Below are 25082 nucleotides of genomic sequence, written 5' to 3'. Positions count from 1 at the left end.
AAAGAGTACTAGAAAATATGGAAACAAGATTGTCATTAGGGATAAAACTTTTTAGAGTGGGTTTTATGTGAGACCGTCTCACGGATCATAATCTGTGAGACGGGTCAACCCTACCCATATTCACAATAAAAAGTAACACTTTTTCATGGGTGATCCAAATAAGAGATTCGTCTCATAAATACGACCCGTGAGACCGTCTCACACAAGCTTTCGCCAACTTTTTTTAACAATGATAAAATATCTTGGAGATAAAAATCATATTTAAAAAATCATGTAATATCTAGACATAAATCAATCGGGATCTTATAATCTAGAAATAAATCAAGCAAGATTTCATAATCTAGAAATGCAAAATCATAAATTAACTGGAATATGAAAGAATAAAATTTTCTTTTCAATTTTCAAGTGATTTTGAATGAACTGGAATATGAAATACTTGCTATGTGTTTGCAAGAAATTATTTTAAGTGATTTTTAACTTCTACATACAATTTCTAAATATTTAATTAGCTAGAAGCTCATAAGCAATTATAATAAACTCTTACAAATATATAACACATTGCGAATGCATTTTTGAGACCATCATATGATAAATAGTATTTTTAAACCATTCTTTATCATGTCTCGTAAAGATGGTCGATAATTGATATTCCTTGCATTTTTCCTTTATCAAAGTTACTTAGGCTTTACATGCATAGGCAATTAGGCATCTATAGAGAGAACATGGATTAAATGGCCACCATAAAATCTTGAGTGGCTCGTGCATCCACATGCACTAACAAAATTAATATTTTTTGATTCAACAACAATACTTCTGCCACTCTTGGCAAATACTCAACATCAATCAACTCTATGATTTAATTTTATTCTAAGATTTTGAAAAAAAATACAGGTAATAACGTATCAAGAAATTAATTCATATATATGGGTGAATCAATTGGTTTCATCGTAATAAGATAGGCATGTTACTCGACCAGATCAAACTAGTTCAAGACCCAATTAAACTGGATTTGGATCTTCTGCTGTGGTGAAAACACAACACTTGGTACTGTGCACTTTTTACACGAGATGATCATGTGATCATCTCGTTTAATCTGTCAACTTTTTAAATTTATCTCATATGGTGTGATATCTACAAGATGATCACGTGATCATTTCATGTAAAAAGTGCACAACACTAAATGCTGTGTTTTCAATACTGTAGAGGATCCAAATCCAATTAAAGTGGTTCCGGATTATCACCTAATCAGCCTTATATGATATCAGATTCTGAATTTAGTAATTTACTATGTTGAGAGTGCAACTCAATCCAAAACCGAAATTAACTATTGAATAATTCAATCCCTTAACCATACCCCATCCCAGATCGGCCTTTGGTAGCCTCCTTCCGTAAGTACCCAAAATACCAACAGAAAGTAAGGGGAAAATAAAAGGCAGTGATGGCAAAGAATTGTAAATGGGTCACTGGAGAAAGGAGTTTTTGATGCAGCAAGGGAAGGCCCTATTTAATAATTGGGCTCATAGAAATAATTAAAATATTATCCCGGGCTAGATATATGAGAAGGCCTACAACGAATAATATCTTTATGTAATAATAATAATATCATAATATTGATATTATTTTATTATAAATTGAATGAATCATAAATAAATAAATAAAGGAAGCAACTCAACGCAACGCGGCATGATTCATCATATAACATTTGTCTTTTTTTTTTTTAAAATCATACAACATTTCTTATGCACATTATTCACTGCTTCTTATGACATTTGATGAAATATATAATTATTATAATATACATCTATATAGGCAGTCACATTATTAAAATTTAAAGAGATTCAATCAATCTATTACAAAATGCCAAAAAAGGATAAATACATACAAAACACAACATACAATATACATATATATCTGATCTCTCTCAAATTCAGGACATTTTTCCTAGCTCGTCGTTTGATATACCATCAACAACTAGTCAAATCTCACAATTTTAGACATAAAATAATTATGAATAATATTTTGGACATACAGGGAAAATGTCGAGAAATTTATGGTAAATCAATAAAAAGGCTTAATATACTTTCTTGGAAAATAGACTTCGGATGTTGAATAAATAACCACCACGAACTCCATCGCCGCCGACATTACCACCAGTAAGCGCGGTGGAAACAGCGACGGCGCTATTTTCATCACTTCTACAGCTCAATTGCTGTCGGTAGCCAATGCACATGGGGACGTTTAAACTCAAAACTCTAGCTTTATTAGAACGTCCACCGACGGATTCAGCAGGGGGTGTTCTCCAACAGCTGTCATTCCCATTTTTGCAGATGCCCTTTTGAGGATTCTTCACGAAGGTAGCCGACCTCCGCCCACTTCCGCCGCGGCGAACCTGCCAAACAGGACTGCTTCTTCCCAAGTGAACTCCGGCTCTATTCGGGCTGCTAGGCCATTTCCTGGACTTTGACTCACCCCGCGAGTTGCTCCTAGAGCAAGGTGCGCTACTCACTTTCCTAGTTGCGACCGCCGATCGTGGGCGAGCTGCGCTGTTTCCGGCAGATATACTCCTCGAGAAAGGCCATATGTTTATATTCAACTCCGCGGCGCTTACTCCTTTACTCGAACCAACACCATTCTTCTTCTCTCGCTTCTTCTCTTTACTGTTACTTTTAATATCCTTACCTTTACTACTATCATCTGCATTCACGCCATTGAATAAACTCGAGCTTTTCTTTTCGCCTTTCTTAAAAATATCCATCCAACGCTTTGAGGAAGTGAACGAAGGATTGGCTGACAGGTCAGCCGATTCAATTAATATCGAATCTTGATTCTCCTGGAATTGATCCGATCCGGTTTCTTCAGGTGTAGCACTCATCGTATGCGGATGAGTAGGGTCATCGGATAGGTTGAGGAGGTGCAGGGGGAGGAGGAAACCGTCGGAGAAGAGCTCATCGGCAGAGAGGATATTTGGCTGAGGAGAAGATGGGTTCCGAAGCATACAAAACTCGAATTCAGGTGAGTTAGAATCGGTGCTTCGTCTTGTTCCACTGCTACGTGATGAAAGAATTTTAGGAAGGGTCTCCGGTTCTCCCATTTTCTTGAGAGTAGACAAATTTTATTTTTGATCTCTTTGCCAATTAATTACTCGTTACTATTTTTAAAATTTTTATGGCTATATAGTAGAGAAATTTAGATTAGATTAGATTAGATGAGACCCCAGTGGTCTTCCCCACAAATAAGACAAAAGAAAGCTGGGGATTTTGCATCGAGTAATAATTAATATGTCAATAAGCATAGCTGTCACTTAATTGTCATGGTTTATATATATATACACACACATAAATTTATATATGATTCATCTCACGAATTAATATCATGACATAAAATTTATTTTTTATTATGAATTGATGGATCCGACTATATAAATATATTTAATATGGGATGGATTTACAAGATACAATATCATATTATTAATGGATTTTTAATATCAATATCACATCTAAATATTAATAATTTTAAATTTTTATATATAGCTTATATTTTTGTTTTAAATAATAATAAGAAGTTAATAACTATTTACAAATTATAAAACTATAGCTCTTACTATGTTATTATATATCCTACCAGCCATGTTATCTAATCAAAATATAATCATTATTTTATTGTTATTATTATTATTACAAGGTATTGTTACAAAAAAAAAAGGCATAATTTCCATGGAGCCTGTAAAATCTCATTTAAAAAAAAATTCAAAATTAAATTTTACGCAAAGATATCAATTCTTGAATCTTGTCTCTTTTTTTTTTTTTATTCTTGATCATACAGATGAGAAAAGTGTCTCATTCTCTGTGTTTAATCGATCCTAATTAATATATTTTTTTTAAAGTCAAGTGGCATATATCATTTGATTTTTTTAATGCAGTTCAAGTGAGTTAACCTCGTAAAGTGCTTCTCACGTACTCTACATGTTACGCATATATATCATATCTTTAATTATTATTAATAAGTGAAATAATTAAATATTTCGAATAAATGGATTTGTTTATTAGTTGACAGAATCACGAATATGTCAATGTGGAAATTAATGCAATATAATCACGGATGATTATTAGTTCCACCTTGTGTCTTCGAACTTTGAGAATTCATATTTAACAAATGTAATTTAACTTAACATAGCAGCAAGGATTTCCACTAACTATATATCAATGACTCGTTTAAGTTTCTTTTGTAAATGAGATCTAACGTGTGAACCCTACATATACTTTGACGAAACATGGACCATCCGATTATACTTTTTCATGGATCGAGTCGAGGATTCGCACAAAATCAATCCATTTGTATGAAAGGCCGAAAGTGATTTGATCAGTATGGGGGAGAAAATCATGAATCCATGCATGTATGTTATTTGGAAATTTAAGGAGAAGCAGCCAAATCCGGAATGACAGCAAGAGTCCCATTTTATTCCACATCCCTTGCACTTGAATTATTCATCATTAACACAAAGACTAATCCATGCAAAAACAAAAATAAAGAATTGACGACTGATGAAAATTAGTGAACTACACTGTTTTCATATCACATAAAATAGTGTATTATCTAATAATTATCAGAATTTATGATTATAATATAGAAGAAAAGTGAGCTACAGATGACAATAGATCAGGTTCGTGGTATGTATCGCTTCGGGAAATGAAATATTGATGGCGTTCACGTGCAAGCAGCCTTCCCTCGATGTTCAAGTTTCAACTCAAATTATAATTATACTAATTTATTTATAGATATAAAAATTATTACATAGCCACTCTGATTGGCAGAAAACTGAGGAGGAAAATTCCAATGAAGGGGTTGGGAATGATTCGGTTTTAATGGTATTTGTTTGGTAGCAATACAAAGTACAAATGATCCACGCTTACATGTTGGCTGTAATGTTTTCTATTACTTCACACCATTAATGTATTTAATAATTGAGATATATTCGTCATAGAGTAGATAATATAATAATAATATATATTAATATTTGACAATATATTTTAGAGGAACAAAAAAATTAATTATATTTTGGAAAAAAAGAGCATTAATTATAATAATAATGAAGTAATGAGTTGTTGGGAAAATAATAGCAGTATTAATTACCTCCTACCAATTTAATAAGGTAGTTGATTTACTGATGTCGCTTGTGAGATTTAAGTCTCGATCTTCTCTCAATTATCACCAACTTAATTGCACGAGATTAGAATGGTCCTACAACCTAGCTAACTACCTCTTTCTATGTAACTAGTGTATCCGCGGACATGTTGCAAAGAGGTGGCAATTCGATATTCGATCTGATCTCGATCTAATTCATTTTTTGGGGTAATTCGTCGACCCGAACCCGATTATATTTAGTCTGGTCGGCTAGAAAATGTTAACCCGGGTATCTGAGAACCCAAATATATATGAGTGAGTTTCATGTGAGACCGTCTCACGGATACTAATCGGTGAGACGGGTCAACCCTACCCATATTCACAATTAGCATAAAAAATAATACATTTTCATGGATGATTCAAATAAGAGATCCGTCTCACACAAGTTTTTGTCGATATATATTTGTTTGATGTATCAATTTACATATCTTTTTCTCAAGAAAAAAATCTTTGTATATATTTATTTTTCCATTATTTTACTAATTCAATCATGGATTTAATACATAATAAAGACAACGAGTTAGGATGGCTCCGTGGTTTCTTTGGGATTCAATAATTATAAAGCAAAAATTTGTGTGAGACGGTCTCACGGATCGTAATTGAATATGTGTAGGGTTGACCCGTCTCACAGATTATGATCCGTGAGACGGTCTCACTTGAGATCAACTCTAATTATAAATGTGAAAAATAATGCATATATATCTTATTTAAATATAATATTTATAGATGACAACAAAGAGGAAGAGACACGAATTGGCAACATTTGCTTTGTCAAAGAATCTTTGCAATTGCACGATTGACAACTATGTCTTATGTCAACTTCTGGATCGACTTTTCATACCCAATCGGTTTTTTAATCCAAGATAATTAATTTTCATTTATATTTTGAGGAACGATGAACCAACATTGGCGGATAAGAAGCTCACCAATTCCAAACCCTTGATAAAATACTTATTTCCTTGTTGGCATTATATAAAATACCCACATATATATATATTTGACAGAAGATAGCTTTGACTTCCAAACTTTTATATTCAATATAATACATAAAGTTCAAATAAAAATAAATATAGATTGTTTGATATATACAAAGTTGGGAAAATCACATTACCCTAAAAAGAGATTCAACTGACCGACTTTATATATATATATATATATATATATATATATATATATATAATATATATATATATATTAGATCACATCATAAGGTAAAATCTTTGTGCCACGATTTTTTCATATACGTTACATAAAAGCTCGTGTAAAAATTTAATAGTTTGAAATATGTTCTTACATTTATTTATACGCAGTTCAAAGCCTAGGTAACTTTTTTCAACGTATCATAACATTTTTATACGATGTTTTGAATGAAATTATCCTAAAATAAAATTTGAAATAAAAAATATTATGGAATATAGTGACAATAATTTCATTCCTACTCTCTGATCTTTTAATTAATAAGCCGTAGGGAGAGAACTATGTTAAAATCAAAAAACATTCAAAAAATAGAAATATAATAATGTTTTTAAGAACAAATATAACCATGCTTTAAATATGCTAAAGATAATATATTTTATGTTTAGGTTTTTTTAATTGTTTCATAATTTTATCCATAAATATAGAAATAGCATTTAAATTACAAAAAAAATAAATTAATAGCGTAGATAATTGAAGTACTTGCGAAAACATTTTTAAAATAAGTGGTTTTTCAAGAATAATCAATTTAAATAGTATGAGAATTTACAAAAAATTCATTTATCCAGCTTGCAACCCAGCGCGACGCCGCCGTCATTCCGTCAATTTCCCAATAATAGGACAATATATATTTATTACTATACACTTTAAATAACGGGTTTAATGTCAGTTTCAAATAATAAAGTAATTAAAAAATTAAAGTTTTTGCAACCGTTGTTTAGCTTTAGCCATAGAAAGCTCCGAGTTCTGTAGGATTTCCATCTAATCTACGGTTTATTGAACCAATAAAGTTAATTTCTGGCCTATAGGTAATATATAGGTTGGCCCCTAATCTAAAACTGTCAATTTAACTCATTAAATTTGACATCGAGATCTTTACCCAGACCTACTTCTCATAAATTATCAAGAAAACCCAATTCTATGTAACATTAATTATACCTAAATATAAGATCTGTTAATTATCTCACATCGATTGGATAAATATCCTGAGAGTTGAATATATTAGCTTGGACAATCCTCTCCCCTTGAACTAACTTTTGGGATTGAGTTAGGTCCAAGTTCCCATCTTAACATGGTATCAGAGCCAGATTCCACCGTAATGTGTTGTTGGACTGCTTATAATTAGGCCACCCGTTCTGCCCATAATTGGGTCATTTATAAACTTCACGCTCCAGATGTTCATTCCTGGACGTGAGAGGGGTGTGTTAATTGTCCCACATCGGTTGGATATATTTTGAGAGTTGAATATATTGGCTTGGACAATCCTCCCCTCTTGAACTAGCTTTTGGGGTTGAGTTATGTCTAAGTTTCGATCTTAACAAGATCAATGATCAAAATATGACCATTTTTACATGCAAGTACCACAGAAATCATGTGGTATTTGCATTTCTCGTATATATGTACCCACAAATATATGGACTCGTGTGCCCATTAAGTGCAACTATTTTTCGTGTTTGAATCGCTCTGTTTTGTTTTGTTTTGTTTTGTTTAATAAAAATTATTAAAATGAATATCATATCATTATCTTTTGTACGGTTTATTACATTCCAGGTTGTCTTAATAACAATCGTCGTTTCCAAAGCAATTCGTTTTTGGGTTGCTAAGATGTGATGTATACCTACTGACTTAATAATGCCTTTCACGCACATCGGTGTAGGGCTCACATGCAAAAAGTACGATGGCATGTTGTGCACTGTGTGCGAGTTTTATCAAATCACTCTCCGTTCAAAAATGTCAAACCCACGAGGCTTCATTCTATTATTATAGCATTGCTACTAGGTACCAACCTGGTATATGGTATAATTAGTGACAGGAAAAATTACCATTCTTCGAAATTTGTATAAATTACATTGTTAAATTTCAATTTTATTTATTTGTCTCTTTTTTAGTCAGCTTTAGCTTTTCCTTCTTGTGCATTAGACGTCTATGTCACAATGTCATGTCAAAACTACGTAGAAAAGAAGACTAAAATTGCAAAAAAGACAAATTTTCTTGCGTATTAGACGGATTTAAAGGCAATGATTTGGAAACCAAAAAAAAAACTGAGATGGACCTTTCTTCGCATCTCACGGGGTTCTAACCAAAATGTGTTAGACCATGTACATAGGTATTAAATGTTGTACGGGCAATTGGGTTTATAATCTATCTATATCTATATACCTATAAAAATGTGGATAGTAAAAAAATTTTCTCATTGTGAACGAATATTATTACCCTTCACATGTTTATTTATTTTCATTATTAGGTAACATATGTGGTAATTTCACATTTAGTCCATTAATTAATAATTAATACTAATTAACCTAGAAAAGTTTTCTCATTGTGAACGGACATTATTACCCTTCACATGTTTATTTATTTTTATTATTAGGTAACATATGTGGTAATTTCACATTTAATTCATTAATTAATAATTAATACTAATTAACCATATTTTATGTATATTATTTTGTGTTTTTGACTTTCTTCAACATGTTCTTAAATGTTTGTGCTAATTTTAAATAAACATACTATTAAAAAATTTACTTAATATTAATATCAATTATTTTTTTCATTTTAATTATATTCATATTTTAATTTATATGTAGCAAATAAGTCATCTCCACGTTTTTAAATGTTTGAGCTATTTTTTTAAAAAATACTATTAAAATTACTGATTATTAATATCAATTATTTTTTTTCATTTTAATAACTTTCTTGGTCTTTCATTTAAATTATAAATTAAATTAATTATGTTAGTTATTGTTCTATTTCAATATCATTTGAATTCATTCAATGAATTATTAAAAATAAATTTTAATATAATTAGATTTAAAAAAACTTCAAAAAATTATATATATGAAGGACTCATGATAAAGTATGTGAGTGCTTTGAACGAAGAGTCATTCAAATAAATTCTAAATTAAATATTGACAAATAAAAAATTAAAAAATTAAAATAATCATTATTACTTTTAAATTAAATAAAACTATTTGAATTGAAAATAAAATTATATTTAATCAAAATTTTAAATTTATTTTGTCAAACTATTAATTTCTAAATGCATGAACAAATATAATATATCGTAAATCTAAATTTAATTGTGAATTTGAATAATAGTAATAAAAAATCAATAAATTTGAATAAGAAATACCTATAAAAGTGTGGACAAATGAATCGTTCATCCACATACATTGGATGATATGATGCTAGAAAAATATTGTTGTACAATTGCTAAAATGAGAAAGAAATATGTAGAAAATCAATCAATTTTTTCATTAGTTTTTTCCACTAATTTTGATAATAAATGTTAGTTATTGTTCTATTTCACTATCATTTGAATTCATTCAATGAATTATTAAAAATAAATTTTAATATAATTAGATTTAAAAAAAACTTCAAAAAATTATATATATATGAAGGATTTATGATAAAGTATGTGAGTGCTTTGAACGAAGAGTCATTCAAATAAATTTTAAATTAAATATTGACAATTGAAAAATTAAAAAATTAAAATAATCATTATTACTTTTAAATTAAATAAACAATTTGAATTGAAACTAAAATTATATTTAATCAAAATTTTAAATTTATTTTGTCAAACTATTAATTTCTTAATGCATGAACAAATATAATATATTGTAAATCTAAATTTAATTGTGAATTTGAATAATAGTAATAAAAAATTAATAAAGTTGAATAAGAAGTACCTATAAAAGTGTGGACAAATGAATCATTAATCCACATACATTGGATGATATGATGTTAGAAAAATATTGTTGTACAATTGCTAAAATGAGAGAGAAATATGTAGAAAATCAATCAATTTTTTCATTAGTTTTTTCCCACTAATTTTGATAATAAATAAAATTAATTGAATGATTAATTGTTTTAATTACTCTCATAAATTCTATTTTATTTAAGTCTCCTCATATTTATATATTATCAAATAGTACTCAATCATAACAATAATACAATGACATTTTTGTCACACGTTCTTAATTATTCCAAATTACAAGTATTATTTTAGATTTTCAAGATGTAATTTTTACATTTTATGAACATATTTATCAATTAATTGATGTAATGAGTAGATAAATATCAACAATATATACTAAATTTTTTTCTTCCACTCTTATACTGCTTAATTAATTAAAATATATTCATATAATTTTACATTCTTATATTGCTTAATCAATTCAAATCATTGTATTTGTATTGTTATTTTAGTTCAATTTAGTCCTTAATCTGATATATCATTATTCCAAATTCTTATAATTTGTTTTGATCTATCTTTTTCCGAACGAAATGTTGTTTGATGGATTTGATCACGTTATGCAAAAATTAAAAATATTTTTACTATTAATTTATTTTTTAGTTATTTAGAATATAAGGTTCAAGTGCGGATACACTTGTTTTTTTGCTAGTCAATTTAAATGTGTGATGGAGACTTGGTAAGTAGATGTGAAATTTGTGAGGATTTGATTTAGGCAACGGCGGGAGTTAGTTAGGACGAGGGTCGTAAACTAATTAACTAATTTTGAATTTTTTTAGCGAACTCGAGTAAAAAAAATTTTGTCCGGTAGTTCGTGACAGGAATTCAAATATGTTTGAATTTTTTTTAGCCGAGCTCGAGTAAAAAATATTTTGTCCGACTCGCGAACTTTAATATTTTATTAATATAATATAATATAATATAATATAATTATATATTAAATATACATGCATTTCAAGCCTTCCAAATTTTTCTAGCTTTCGAATGTTCATCTTCGTACCTTAATGTCTGAGAAATAGTTCGAATAGCTCGTGATTATATTCGAACATTTCAAGCCGAACTCGAACTTAAACATCATTTCAAGCCGAACTCAAGAAGAAAAAAAAAATTATGTTTCAAACCAATCTCGAACTCAAATATATTTAATTCGAACTGAAGTCAAATTAATTTTTTTCTAATATTCGGTTAGATTCGTTCGTTTACACCCTTAGTCAGGACAATTGCACCACTCGCCTTTGGATGCACAATATAAAAAGCCTTAAAAGAATCTTGTGATTATGAGTTCAAGCTTGAGATTATTTTTCATTTTATTCCAACCGAAATGTCCGAAAAACAGATATGGTCTGAAAGAACCGTCATTATGCAGGGAAATACAGGTTTCAAATCCTCTTGCCTGTTGAGACTTGAGAGTGAAGTAAAGCTCATGCGGCTCAACTACTTGCTGTGTCTAGCTAAGAACAGGGTACTCACATTTATACTTGAGCTCCAAGTTCCAGTAGCAAGGTGTGATTGACTTTATCAACTGCTGGGCCAAAAAATTGAATGGGACCTGTAATCATGGTAATGCAAAACCAGTCACATTATTGCTCTAGAACTTAGCAAAATGATTTCTGATTGAAGAAGCATACCAGGACTCAAATATCGGTTCTGTAGAGCCCACTCTTCTCGGAAGGATGCAAACTTCTTGAATGGGGCACCTGAAGAGTAATCAATAAACTAGGTAAACTGATTCTTGAAGTATGTCCTGCTAGTATCAGTTTTGTTGTATGTACAAAGAATCACACAGATATTGAGTGCAACACGGGCGTTAAACATGTAACGTTTGAAAGCATGAAATTGCAAGCTGGTAGGTAAGTCATACGGCCGAATACAAATTCAAAAAGTAAAAGATGTAAAGCGTTCCGTAAAATCTCACCTTCTAGCTCAACCATTGCTTTCTTTATCACAGGTTTAAACTTACCTGCAATGCAGAACAAGTTTTGAGTAAAAATCAAACAAGCCATATGATTTTAACATCACAAACTCCTCATGTAGAGGATTTCTGGATCATTCTGGGATGAGGTAAAGACAATCACATGGGAATAGATCTTCTCATGCGAGGAATATTACTTGATAAAATAAAAGGTGCAAAAAATGAGAATACCGTGTCTCCTTTCAACATCCATTAGGGAAGTCAGCGGTGTTCCACCAACAGTCCATTCACCCACTGGAGCAGCCAAGTTTCCTACCTTTAAATAATTATTATTTTTAAAATTAAAGCCGATTTCAAGACAGAAACCTGATCTGAATGTTCACTAAACATAAAATTTTAAAAATAAAACTAAAATGGTAAAGTCACATACTGAAGATATTAATCCCGTTTTCCCACTTTGAAGCAGTGCTCCAGCCGCATAACCCAAAGCATAGCAGTACATGGAATCAAAATTAGAAGGCAAACCACATCTTCCTTCGTATCTGAATTGAAAATTATACATATGCAAGATATCGGTCAAGAAAATCTTGTGCGAATATGATCATTATGAAAGAGGAAAACACAGGTAATCTGTGGAGCTGTGAACACAAGATCAGAGAGTGTAAATTGCCCTTAGGAGAAACAGTAATACTATTGCAGAGAAAAATATGTCATAAGAGAATAAAATCATCATTAAAATTGTCGCAGTTATAGAAACAGAAAGTACCCGAAGAAGTGAGACTGTCCTTTGAAAAGACCCTTGTATCCAGCTGTTCTCTTCCTTGATTCCAACTCAGTTTCAACCATTTGAATAAGCATTTTCTCAGTTTCTATTTTGGCAACCTGTAGGCACAGGATAAAATTATTTGTAACACAAGTTCGAAACACAAGGCAAAAATATATAAGATAAGATGCAATGCATATACCTGGACATTTCCATGTGGATCTCTCTCAAGCATCAATTGATCCTGGATTGCTGGGGGTAGGAGATTAAAGAGCTGAAGAGACTCAGGAGTGAGTTTCTCTTTCCAAACACCAGCTTCATCTATGATGTCATGGGCCAAAATTTCATTCAATTCTGCTATGAGATGCTGAACCTGTAAATCGAAGTATGAGGTACAGAACTAATATCAGCAAAAAGAAATAGATCCATACAAAAGCAGCAACATTGTTTGAGAAATTTAGTCATCAACATGTTTCAGAAAACCCAGATTTACCTCTGGTATGAAATCTATAAGCCCTTCTGGTATAAGTATAACACCGTAATTATAACTGAGTTCGGCTCGTTTGCATACCACATTAGCAATGTAGTCTGTAACATGTTTAAGGGTCTGTTTGTTAGCAGCAACCTACAACAAGATTGAACTCATCAGTAACAATTGTTTTGCCTTTTGGAGTTCTGAGGAATATTAAAAAGTCATTGTAAATCATATGTAATTTAATCATTAAGAAAAACTAGATGTAGTAATATGCTAATATTTTTTATAGGGTTCCAGAACTAAGAACTTCCTCATCAGAGTAGCATTCGAAAGTTTATGAAACTTTATGATATTGTTTGACTCGTGAGATGATAAACGATGTATGATGTAAGAATAATGAATCAACATATATGGATAACCAAATGATTTATAAATCTAATCATTTGCCGAACGAGTCAAACATTAGATGGAACAAAAATGTGTAGTCAATTAATGTCTCATCTTTTGCACCGTTACAAATCAATGTAAAATAAATGAAGCAAGCAACATGAGAAACAAGAAGAGAGTAACCTCTTCTCCAATAAGAGTGATATTTGGGTGTGTTTGCAAAGCACACTCCAACGTAATGTGAGAAGCGGCACGCCCCATCAGCCGAACAACTACATGTAAGGTAGCATTATAAAAACTGTAGACTTTTTTAAAAATTGAAATTTTGAAGAGATAATGACCTCTAGCTAGGAAACTGATTATAAAAGATAAATTAAATGCTGTCGACCTAGCTCTATTTACAATTCTAACTGGCTACATCATCTAAGAGCTGACTTCTCAGAAATGTGAAGCTTTTAATTTTTTTATTGTCTTTAACAAGTGTTCCATACAATGGTAGTACTTCCCCGTTGAACGAGCATCTACCATAACATTCCCAATCATTTCCGCATATATCTGCAGGAGTATTTTTAAAAAATGTGTTAGAGATGCTATTAAAAATAAGTCAAATGAAATAGGCAACAAAAAAGACATGTTGTGACGCAACCACAAGAAATCAATTTCTGTTAAGACTCCTGCCAAAGAAGAATTTTAGATACGAATTTTACATGGACTTTTTCTCGAGTTAACTTTCACTAATTCTCACAAGTATATCATGTTGTAAAGGGCAAACCATCATTGATAAGAAAAACATGGACGCCGGTTCTACGCATAAGATAAATAATAGGATCATACAAGTGAAGCCAAAAGAATAAATTTTAAAAGATCACCTTGCATGCAGTATCAAACCCAAAACTTGTTGGAACCTCCTTGCATTTCAGATCACCATCAATGGTCTTTGGACATCCAATTACCCTAGTTTTCAAATTTTTGCTCCTGAAAAATATTAAAAATGAAGAGGAGACAAAATTATTGCAACAATTATAAACCTACAGATACATTAACAGAAGAAAGTTGAAGCTATCTATTTTTAGGAAATTTTGTGCCTAAAATTTTCAGCCAGAAGGCAGGCATTTGTGTTTGAGTCATCTCCACCAATTACAACAAGTCCATCTAAATCCAGCTTGATGGCTGTTTCCTCGGCCTGTTTAAACTGCACCAGATTTAATATTGCATTCAGCCTTAAAAAGATAAACGATTATCTGGGTAAAGTTTACCAAGCATCAAATTTATAGCTAAACCTGTTCGGGAGTCTCAATTTTATCTCTTCCACTGCAAATCATATCAAATCCTCCCTGAAATAATTTCACAGGTTTACCATGAACACATCTCACTGCATGACGTGAACCATTTGACTGTGTGAATGCCTAATTTTTTTTTTTATAAAAAAAGTGCCTCGATGAGGAAAAACTCCACAAAATAGTCACTCAACAGATACATGGGACAGCAATTGCATATAGATCTTAATCCTTGAAAATGTATAAATGCAACTGTATTATAACACCAGATAAGCATATCTAAACGAAAATAAATCAGGCAAACAAAAAACATCTGGAAAGGAAAGGGAAAAAAACTCATCCAGAATTCAAACAACTTGTCGCTTTTCAATATGATGATGTCAAATCTCAAATTTTCAGTTTTCCCAATCTCACTTCCCTGTAATAACTTATTAAACTACCAGGAAAAATCAATGCTAGTAGCAATTCACTTAAGAACCGAACTTGCCTGATTTCTATATGGATAAATAAACTGTGATGTCAAGACCACATATTTACACTTCATTATTCCTGCAGGTCCACCTCTGAATCCATACAATGTGCTTCCTTTGCAATAATCCTGCAAATAATCTAGCATACACATTTTTTTGAATATATCAATCGGCAAGACCATTTGACCTTAAAAAATGGTGAATAAATCAATCCCTACCATATATCCCTGAAATAACATTATGTCCTCCTGGGGCTTGGCCACCCGATAAAACCACTCCGATCTTCAAATCCTGAACCAAACTCAAATCTCCAGGCACCAAGGTTGCTGATGGTTGTCCATAGAGGTAAGGGAACAATTTTGCTATCTCATCTGCAATAAAGCAAACCATCAACTTATATATAATCCACATCTCCCAATACTACTGAGTCCTGACAGGGCATTTGAACCAATGGACAGCTTTGAAACATAGATTCCAACTAACAATGAGAAATCAGGAGTGTAAGGTCTCCAAGAAATGGGCCATGAATTTCTTTTTACATCTTTCTTCATTTGTCTCAACTCTCACGGATAAAAGAAATATCAGCGTCATACCATAAATTTTTACTAATGCATTACCGAGATAATAATCCAACATTCAATGCTCACTCTATGTATACTACTTAATCCGCTAACCATTTAGCAAAACGAACAAAATATATGAACGCAACTTTGCATCAGGATGTTCAACTCAAATCATGCAAGAACAAACTTTGGAACATAGACATAGAGACGCTGCGGTATTTGGTAGCAAAGAACTGACATCGCTTTTTCATTCAAATTTGTACGGGTTTTTCCATAATCCAAATGCTGCAAAATAACGTCACCTCACCCTCCTCCAAAAAATGACCATCAGATCACACAATACTTCATCACAGAGTTCTTGACTGTGCAACTAACCAAGCTCACAAGCGAGATTACGAAAATTCTCTTCTGACAAGAAAACAAGGATTCAACAACATCCACATGACATTCATGTAAATGAAAAGTACTTGTATTAATACGAGAATATGGGTATGCCTGGATTTCCTGCGGCGGAGCTAGGTGGACCGTCAACAACTTTGAAGGGGGCTTTGAGGATAGAGGGGAGGGAAAGAGGATGATCGAGGCGCGTATTCTGCACTTCACTGTACACAGCCGCGTACCGGCCGGTGAAAGGAGCTTTGACATCGCCGTTAGAAACCAATGCAGCAGCTGCCATCGAAAATCTGCGTCTCAACACACTTCACTTTGGAGTAACGAATCCTCGGGTCTTTGTTTTCGCTCTTATGTCTTTATAGCTAGGAGTAGGTGAAACTTGAAAGGGACGAAAGCCGAAGGGCAAATTTGTCCTCGAAAGGTCCGCCCAAAAAAAATATAAAAACTTTTCTGAGACGATCAGTCGTATTTCATGAGATGGATGAAAAAGTATTACTTTTTATTAAAAATATCGATAAAATTGACATGTTTACAGATAAAAGATTCGTGAGACCAATAGATTGACACTGTCTCATACAAAACCTTCTCAAAAATAAATGGCAGGCGGAGTTAAGAAATTCTATCTGGTGAGTCGGATTATAATGAGAGAGAAGTATATTCGAACATAACTTATGATCCACGTGTATTCCCGCATTGAATCAGGCCCAGATCCTCTGCCTTAAGAGGCCTTGGCCCATAAAATTCCAAGTTCTAGCCCTCATCTGTTTTCCACAAATCGATTTTCAAATTAATCACGATGAAAAAAATAATATAAAAATAATATCCAATTATTTATAATATATATACTACTAGTGTTCCTATATACACATATTAAATAAATTTGGTATTAAATAATTTTTTTTGTGAATTCTAAAGATTACATTAAAATTTTAAAATGGTATTTTATAATAAATTTTACGTCACAAGTGATATGATTATTTAATTTAAAAGTTCAAAATATAGATAAAGAGAAAAGATATTTTATCAAGATATAGTCCATAGATACGATGCAAATTTACTCAAATAAATTTAATGATATTTTTATTACACAAATAATAGAATTTTTCGTAATTTTGATGGGAAAAAAGTATTAGTTGGTTTATAAGAAAACAAACTATATACATCTCAAACTTAATAAGGACAAAAATTTGTGTAAGACAGTCTCACGTATCGTATTTTGTTAGATAAATATCTTATTTGGGTCATCCACGAAAATGTATTACTTTTTATGTTAAGAGTACACGTTTCACAGATAAAGATTTGTGAAACCGTTTCACAAGAGGCCTACTCTTTAACAAGATACTATATATAACAAAAAATTGCCATATTTTAAATTACATTTTAGGGAAACTAATGCATGGATTGTAAGTCACGTAGAGGATATAATTATATCATATTTTTTTGAATAAAAAAAAATGCATTTGGATCGAATATATATCATACTTGCACGATTATCACTTGCTTTGTAGGCCTTTCAAAGATAGGGTAAAGAATTAAAATAAAACAAAGTATTTATAAAAGTTTTTTGTAGATGGATAGAGAGGAAAGGTCGATGCTATCTGTGGTGGCAGTGCCCTATAAGATCTGGACTGTTGATTTTGAAGAATTTGGTGGACCCCACATATGTTTGGTTAAAACTGGACCTTTGATTTAAATATTCCTGATAGAGCCTAAAGTGTGTTTCAGTAAGGGGCGCAGGTACACGTACAATTGAACCCACTATCCATAAAAGTTGGATGAATTCTATTCATTTGCTTTTCGATGTGCATGCGTGAATATTAGCATTTGAAAAGGATACTTAATTTAGTTTGTTAATTTGGTTATTAAATTTTTGGTTATTATAATTAGGGAAAATTACTAAAAAAACCAATCAACAAAAATTAAATTACGTTCGAAACAATAAATTTAATCTAAAGAAATTATTTTACTATATTATCATACCAAATTACTCATTTGGTCAAAATGTTCTTAATAAAGTAACATCACTCGTTAAATGCACGTGGTTCTCCTTGTATCGAAATAGAAATTTCAATATGAAAACTCATATATGACTGTTTCACGTGTTAATTTTATGAAACTAAACTCTAATCCGATTCGATTCATGAAAATTATTAATTTTCATTGTAAATATAAATCGTATCAATCCATCTCACGAATATATACTCGTGATACCGTCTCATAAGATACTTATATGTTAAGGAAAATAACTCTTAAATTGAAATTTTGTTACTTAAAAAGATCAATATTTGGGACGATTATCATGTTTAGATCAATATTTGGGACAATTATCATGTTTAAGTATATTATTATTAAATATTATCTTTTTCTTATATGATTAATTTAAAATATTTGTCCATTAATAACTAATTGTCCCATCTGCAACTATGACTAGGTGCATTAGATTCCGTAAAAGTGTCATCCATGAATTTTGTTTTAGCTAGTGAAACAAGTCAACTAGAAAAACGTGAGCAATTTGAGTTATAAAGTAATACTCAATATGAATTGTACTAAATTTAAAATTTTCGGAGGGACAAACTAATTCCTCGACAATATTCGTGTATTTTTTTTCTTTTTTGATGTGAATAATTGATTAAATAAACTACACTATAATTATACTTCCCTTGGATCAAATTATTGGTCTGTTCAATCACTTACGTTGCCGCCACACTTGCTATTGAACCTGGCCATTCATATAATAATTTTCGTCATATATATTTGCCTTTATATCTTATATATGTCCGCGTACACACACATATATATAATTTTATTATGATGTACATTTTCGGTGCTCACTTATGTGATTATTGATGATATAACACACACACACATATATATATATATATATATATATATATATATATATATATGTAGTTTCGCTACATCTAATATAAAAGTACATATCATTGGTGACATCCTATCGAAAGTATAAAACATAGCAAAAATAGCAGCATTTTGAAATTATATATATGTTGCAAAGGCATTGTTGGAGCACAAATAAATTAAAGTGCTCACCCAATCAAAGTGTTATTTGGGCGACGTGTTAAAATTGTATTCTGAAAATCAAAATATACTATATTCTATAAATAAATAGATAAAATTACAAAAAAAAAAAAATCGAGATCTACTAATTAAATATATTTGAGCTAGGGATTAACATCTTATTTAGGAAAAAAAAATCAGGATTTTTATATAAGATTCTCATTAAGTAATTCATTATTGGTTTACGGGTAAAGACAGCCGGTGTCTGTTCAAATTTGAGACCACACATCATGATCAGAAAACGAAGGATTGTTGATCAACGTAGAATTCATTGAATCTAAACTAAAATTACATAAACCAGTCAAACTTGTATAGCAATTACATGGTCTGTATTTCTTGGATAAGAATTTTAATTATCAGGACATTTTTATTTTTGATAATTTATTATATGTAGCTAAAATATCAACAAATATAATAAAGATTCAATATTTACAATTATTGAATTTGTCCTAATGTGAGTTAAGACTGGATCAGGGATTTTCGTGACCTTCGAACTATTGTGATAAATTTTAAATACGGAAATAACAATATTTTTTCAAAGAGTGCATGTGACGTGAACCACTTTCATGGTTATTTTGAAATTATACTACTTTTGTTATAACAATATGAATTTACGATGTTAATTAATTATTTCTTTTCCGGAATATAACAGTTGCTTTTTTATATATTATGTATTATGAGTTGAATAAAGTGTTTGTTACAATAGTTTCGAACTTGAGAATTCGTCTTAAACTTTGGATCTTGGCATCGTTTACACGTAAGACGAAGAGCACATTCTTATCTATACTATTCGAATCCAAATTTTGTTTTATTAGAATTTGATATAGAGTTGAGACAAATTAGTATTACTTGTAATTTTTTCGGCATGGGTATTGAACGAGAGTTATAAATATAAAATTTTAAGGGATATATGTCCGCTGTGGGTGAATTTTAAGCACGAGTTTGTTAGCCTCTCAATAGTATAAAATAATTAAGAGATAGTACAAAGTTTGCATTCTCTAACAGCGGACAACTTTTAAGATATGTTTTTTTAATATAACACTCAGTGTTAATGCATGACCATATCCAAAATAATTGGAGTTTGTCTTAATATATATCTATATATAGATAGCTAGGTACGTATATATATAATAGGAAATGATAAAGATATAATTGGATATCTATTAAAATTATCAAATATAGTGTCTCCAAGAGATTTATGTGTTATAATATAGTAATAGGAAATCCTTTATGCAAAAAGAAAAAAAAAAAAGAAAGAAAGAAATCATCAGCCCAAATATATATATATATATATATATATATATATATATATATATATATATATATATATATATATATATATATATATATTAAGATGCGATACATATTGTAATTAAATAAATAGGATACAACAATAATATTCATTTCACATATAATAAAAAAGTATTTTTGGTTGCGTTCCAAACACAGCTGCAGAGGTAAAAATCAATCGTTAGTCTGGATTGATAATGGAATACAAATGTTCGTGCCAAATTAACTTCATAATATTAGTACACGTAATGATAATGATAATAATATTTAATATTTATATAATTATAAATATAACTAGTAATATATTAACCTATTATTATAATAAATAAAATAGTTATAATATAATAATAATGTTAATTATTGTCTACTTATGATAATTAATTATTGATGTTATTAAATTTAGAAATATTATTATTATTAGATATTAATCGAATTTATATATTGTGTTATACATAGCATATTTAAGATATTATAAAATATGTCATTATAATTTAATTTTCAAAAGAAATTTTAATAAGATCTTAAAATATAAGTTGAAGGTACTCAATTTTTTAACGAACTTATAAATTATTTTAAATACAATATTCTTACGAGACCATTTCAAAAGTCAATTTTGTAAGACAAATATTTTACACAACTCGACTCGTGAAAAAATATTATTTTTTATGTCAACCTATTAAATTTCAATCCAAATATAGACCAAATCAATTTGTCTATGAATATAAATATACAACATATTCATATTAATAATATTTTATCAAATAAAATTTTAGAGCTTTTAAACCCATCTCTGAAATTATTTAATAAACTCTGGCCAACATAATCTAATTCATATAAAACTTGTTGACCATGCAAGTGACACGAAATTTCTAGGCAAACATAAAATTTTACGAAACCATCTCTCCATTTTTACTTTTTACAAATGTGACTTTGACAGCCAAACAGCTTTGCAGATCCCTAGGAGAATTTTTTTTAAAAAAACCTATCGATTTATTTTTTCCATAAAAAAGCTATTCATCTTAATTTTTAAATTTTGTGTACATGAGACGTATATATTTTTTAAGAAAAATAGATAGTTAATTCTAATTAACTATTTAATATTGTTCAAATATACTTCTTTTTTTTTCTTCAAAAAAGTGAATATTCATTATTTTTCCCCAACATATTTTGGATTTCATCTTCTTTATCAAATAGTATTAATCATTACTTTATTATTATAACTCGTGCGAAGAAAGACTAGCAGCCGGGTTAAGTCGTCGGTCTCGGTCAACAATTAGGTCCCACCACACCATTAAAAAACAACGAGGAAAAATGGTCCGACCATTTGGCTCAATCCGATGGTAAATGGGTAATAATATGATATTATTTAAAAAAAATTAAATTTTATGCTAAGGTAATGGGAGGCGTATAAATTTAGTAGCTAGAATATTAAGGATTTTATAGTTAACATATGGAATATTTTTATTTTAGTTACTAATTCTGTTTATGCAATTTGATAATTTTTTTTAATGAAATTTGTCATTTCAAATAATAAATATCGAAATGATATATTTTGTATAGTTTACCAAATTAAATTTGTGGACTATTGAAATGAAAAAAATTGTGTATGTTCCATCACTGGAATCTTTGGAAATTAATATTAAATGAAATTGTTTCTATAATTCTGTGGTGACCCACTCACCTCTATAAATTGAGCTCCCGTTGCACATCAAGATTCATCCATCGACTATATTTGTAACACATACGGAGAGAGAGAGAGAGAGAGAGAGAGAGAAGGAACGCGGTGAAAAAAAAATGGCAACTTTTCCAGTGATCAACATGGAGAAGCTCAATGGAGAAGAGAGGTCTGCGACAATGGAGATAATTAAGGATGCCTGTGAAAACTGGGGTTTCTTTGAGGTAAGCGCACGCACACGTTCTTTTTCTTTAAATGTACATAAATTATCCTTTCAAGCTATTATCAAGAAACTTTACTGAGTTGAATCTCTGTTTTTTTAAGCTGGTGAATCATGGGATTTCTCCCGAATTCATGGACACCGTGGAGAGGCTAACGAAGGAGCATTACAAGAAAACTATGGAACAAAGGTTCAAAGAAATGGTGTCAAGTAAAGGGCTTGAATCTGTTCAGTCAGAGATAACTGATTTAGACTGGGAAAGCACCTTCCACTTACGCCATCTCCCTGTCTCAAACATCTCAGAAATCCCTGATCTTGAACAAGAATACAGGTTTCTTTTCCTCAAACTTGATAGACCCCGTCAGTAAAATTGTAATTTCGTTCAAAATTTTTCTTAAATTGCCCATTTCACCTTGAATCTCCCCTTCGTCTAAGTTTTGGGTTCGACAATGTACGTCTTTGTTTTGTATCAGCTCTTGACATTAATTTCTTTGATGTTATAAAACAGGAAAGTTCTGAAGGAATTTGGTGCGCAGTTAGAGAAACTTGCTGAGCATCTTCTTGATTTGCTGTGCGAGAACCTCGGACTTGAGAAGGGCTATCTGAAAAAGGCATTCTATGGCGCAAAAGGCCCAACTTTCGGCACAAAAGTGAGCAACTACCCCCCATGCCCCAAGCCCGACCTGATCAAGGGTCTACGTGCCCACACCGATGCAGGTGGCATCATCCTTCTCTTCCAAGATGATAAGGTCAGCGGTCTGCAGCTACTCAAAGACGGCGAATGGGTCGACGTTCCGCCTATGCGTCACTCAATTGTCATCAACTTAGGTGACCAACTTGAGGTATAAGATAAATCGACAACCATAAGGTTATGAAATCGGAAATAACCATGTTTCATTTAGAAAGGATGGGGCAAATTTTTTATTTGTAAATTAAGCATACATATAACTTTTTGTTATACCCCATCCATGTTCAGATCTTTTGATATGTATATGTTACAAGTTCTATATTGAAGTTGTGACTCTAATATTGGCCACCATTTTTGTGAAGGTTATAACAAATGGAAAGTACAAGAGTGTCATGCACCGTGTGATTGCTCAGACAGATGGAACAAGAATGTCCATTGCATCATTTTACAATCCTGGAAGTGACGCTGTCATCTATCCAGCTCCAGCACTGGTTGAGAAAGAAAAAAGAGAGGATTTATACCCGAAATTTGTATTCGAGGACTATATGAAACTCTATGTTGGCGTGAAGTTCCAGGCCAAGGAGCCAAGATTTGAAGCCTTCAAGGCCATCGAAAGCCCTTCCAACTTGGGACCCATTGCAACTGCTTAAGTAGTACTTAGTAGTTAATTAAAAAGTTAAATAAAGTGTGCTTATCGAGGATGTTGAATAGTCTACCACAATACTGCATTATATTATATATTGTTAAGAGTCTGTTTCGCCTGAAACAATACTAGGGTGCTAGGCCTATTTGGTTTGAAGAGGGATTTTCCCTCCAATGCGAGGGTAATGAGATTATCTTCCAACGTTACTGTGATACTCCAGCTGTTATTTGCTACCAGATTTGGATACATATCCATTGATAATATTAGCACATGTTCATGATATCTTCTATCGACCATCTCTCTCTCCGCACATCTTTTAAATTAACTATTATTAGAAACATAAAAAATGTCTAGTTCCAGTCAAAAGAGAACCTACTAGAAATCATTTTGAATTCGAAAGAGGAAAACGAAGATGACTTTTATGCGGTGCTTACTTTGTTGAACTTAATTCACCTTATGTCCTTATCTAGTTTTAAACAAAAAAACTTTAAAGTTCGCTAAAAAACCAAAAAAAAAAACTTTTAAGCCAAAATAAACGAATTAACCCCTCTGGTGGCTGCTGCATCGTCACTATATCATACTCTATCCATTCTAACAACTGAATCGCGGAGTAGGTTTGCTGGTACAAAGATACATGGGCCATGCGGATCTCAAATTTTAGCCCAATGCACTGGAGAAAACATGGGTTGATCAACAAAAAATATGAGGAAAAATCCCACCTGTAATCTCTTCCTGATATCACAGCGCATTTGGTAGTGATTCCTATCCGTGACCAAGAATCATTAAAATCAAATCCAACAGTTCAGCATATCTCCCTACAAAAGCACCTTGCTGGATGAAATTGAAACATTAAAAATGTGATGTCTTTATGTATTCAGCACAATGCTATTCTTAAGATAGACTTGATGGATTAAAGACCGGAAAAAGTTCAAATCATATTAATCTAGGCAAACTTGGAGAGAATGAAAAACCACTTGTTTATTACTCTTTCGATTAAAGATAAAATTTCAGTTTCACATTTCCAATATACACATTGTAAAGCCAGAAAGTTTCAGTAAAACTGCTTCAAAAGTCACCTTGAAATTCTAGATGTCACATGGACATGACAGAAAAGCTTCT

At 31.1% G+C, this 25082-nt stretch overlaps 3 protein-coding genes across 4 annotated transcripts; 1 reads left to right on the top strand and 2 right to left on the bottom strand.

Annotated features, from left to right (window-relative positions):
- Window positions 1-2071: 2071 nt before the first annotated feature.
- LOC140815700 (uncharacterized) lies at window positions 2072-3091 on the bottom strand. The gene has a single exon (XM_073174765.1). The coding sequence runs from the start codon at window positions 3089-3091 to the stop codon at window positions 2072-2074; it is 1020 nt and encodes a 339-aa protein (XP_073030866.1).
- Window positions 3092-11380: 8289 nt separating this feature from the next.
- LOC140813663 (pyrophosphate--fructose 6-phosphate 1-phosphotransferase subunit beta-like) lies at window positions 11381-16774 on the bottom strand. 2 transcript variants are annotated; one of them, XM_073172294.1, is made up of 16 exons: window positions 16472-16774; window positions 15632-15784; window positions 15427-15552; window positions 14947-14996; window positions 14752-14858; window positions 14536-14641; window positions 14158-14221; window positions 13850-13938; window positions 13298-13429; window positions 13007-13177; window positions 12808-12923; window positions 12472-12583; window positions 12273-12357; window positions 12045-12089; window positions 11758-11826; window positions 11381-11678 (listed from the first exon to the last, which is right to left on the bottom strand). In XM_073172294.1, exons 1-16 carry the CDS (start codon window positions 16650-16652, stop codon window positions 11602-11604), a joined length of 1683 nt encoding a protein of 560 aa, XP_073028395.1. In that variant the 5' UTR covers window positions 16653-16774; the 3' UTR covers window positions 11381-11601. The 2 variants fall into 2 exon arrangements, with proteins under 2 accessions (XP_073028395.1, XP_073028396.1); XM_073172295.1 differs by having other exon boundaries at window positions 15427-15541; window positions 16472-16705.
- LOC140813664 (1-aminocyclopropane-1-carboxylate oxidase) lies at window positions 12950-24245 on the top strand. Its single transcript, XM_073172296.1, has 5 exons — window positions 12950-12957; window positions 22499-22636; window positions 22737-22963; window positions 23141-23474; window positions 23683-24245. The coding sequence occupies exons 2-5, from the start codon at window positions 22532-22534 to the stop codon at window positions 23968-23970; spliced, it is 954 nt and encodes a 317-aa protein (XP_073028397.1). The 5' UTR covers window positions 12950-12957; window positions 22499-22531; the 3' UTR covers window positions 23971-24245.
- The last annotated feature ends 837 nt before the right edge of the window (window positions 24246-25082 follow it).

Source organism: Primulina eburnea, chromosome 15 (genome assembly GCF_022965805.1).
Source record: "Primulina eburnea isolate SZY01 chromosome 15, ASM2296580v1, whole genome shotgun sequence".
Classification (NCBI taxonomy): Eukaryota; Viridiplantae; Streptophyta; class Magnoliopsida; order Lamiales; family Gesneriaceae; genus Primulina; species Primulina eburnea.
This window is presented reverse-complemented; position numbering and strand designations above follow the sequence as displayed.

Coding starts and splice junctions, on each gene's coding strand:
- LOC140813664 (XM_073172296.1), top strand. CDS start 22,532: ATGGCAACTTTTCCAGTGATCAACATGGAGAAGCTCAATGGAGAAGAG. Junction 22,964..23,140: donor GATCTTGAACAAGAATACAG/GTTTCTTTTCCT, acceptor GTTATAAAACAG/GAAAGTTCTGAAGGAATTTG. Junction 23,475..23,682: donor ACTTAGGTGACCAACTTGAG/GTATAAGATAAA, acceptor ATTTTTGTGAAG/GTTATAACAAATGGAAAGTA.
- LOC140815700 (XM_073174765.1), bottom strand. CDS start 3,091: ATGGGAGAACCGGAGACCCTTCCTAAAATTCTTTCATCACGTAGCAGT.
- LOC140813663 (XM_073172294.1), bottom strand. CDS start 16,652: ATGGCAGCTGCTGCATTGGTTTCTAACGGCGATGTCAAAGCTCCTTTC. Junction 13,430..13,849: donor TCACTCTTATTGGAGAAGAG/GTTACTCTCTTC, acceptor ATCTTGTTGTAG/GTTGCTGCTAACAAACAGAC. Junction 12,924..13,006: donor ATCCACATGGAAATGTCCAG/GTATATGCATTG, acceptor CTGTGCCTACAG/GTTGCCAAAATAGAAACTGA.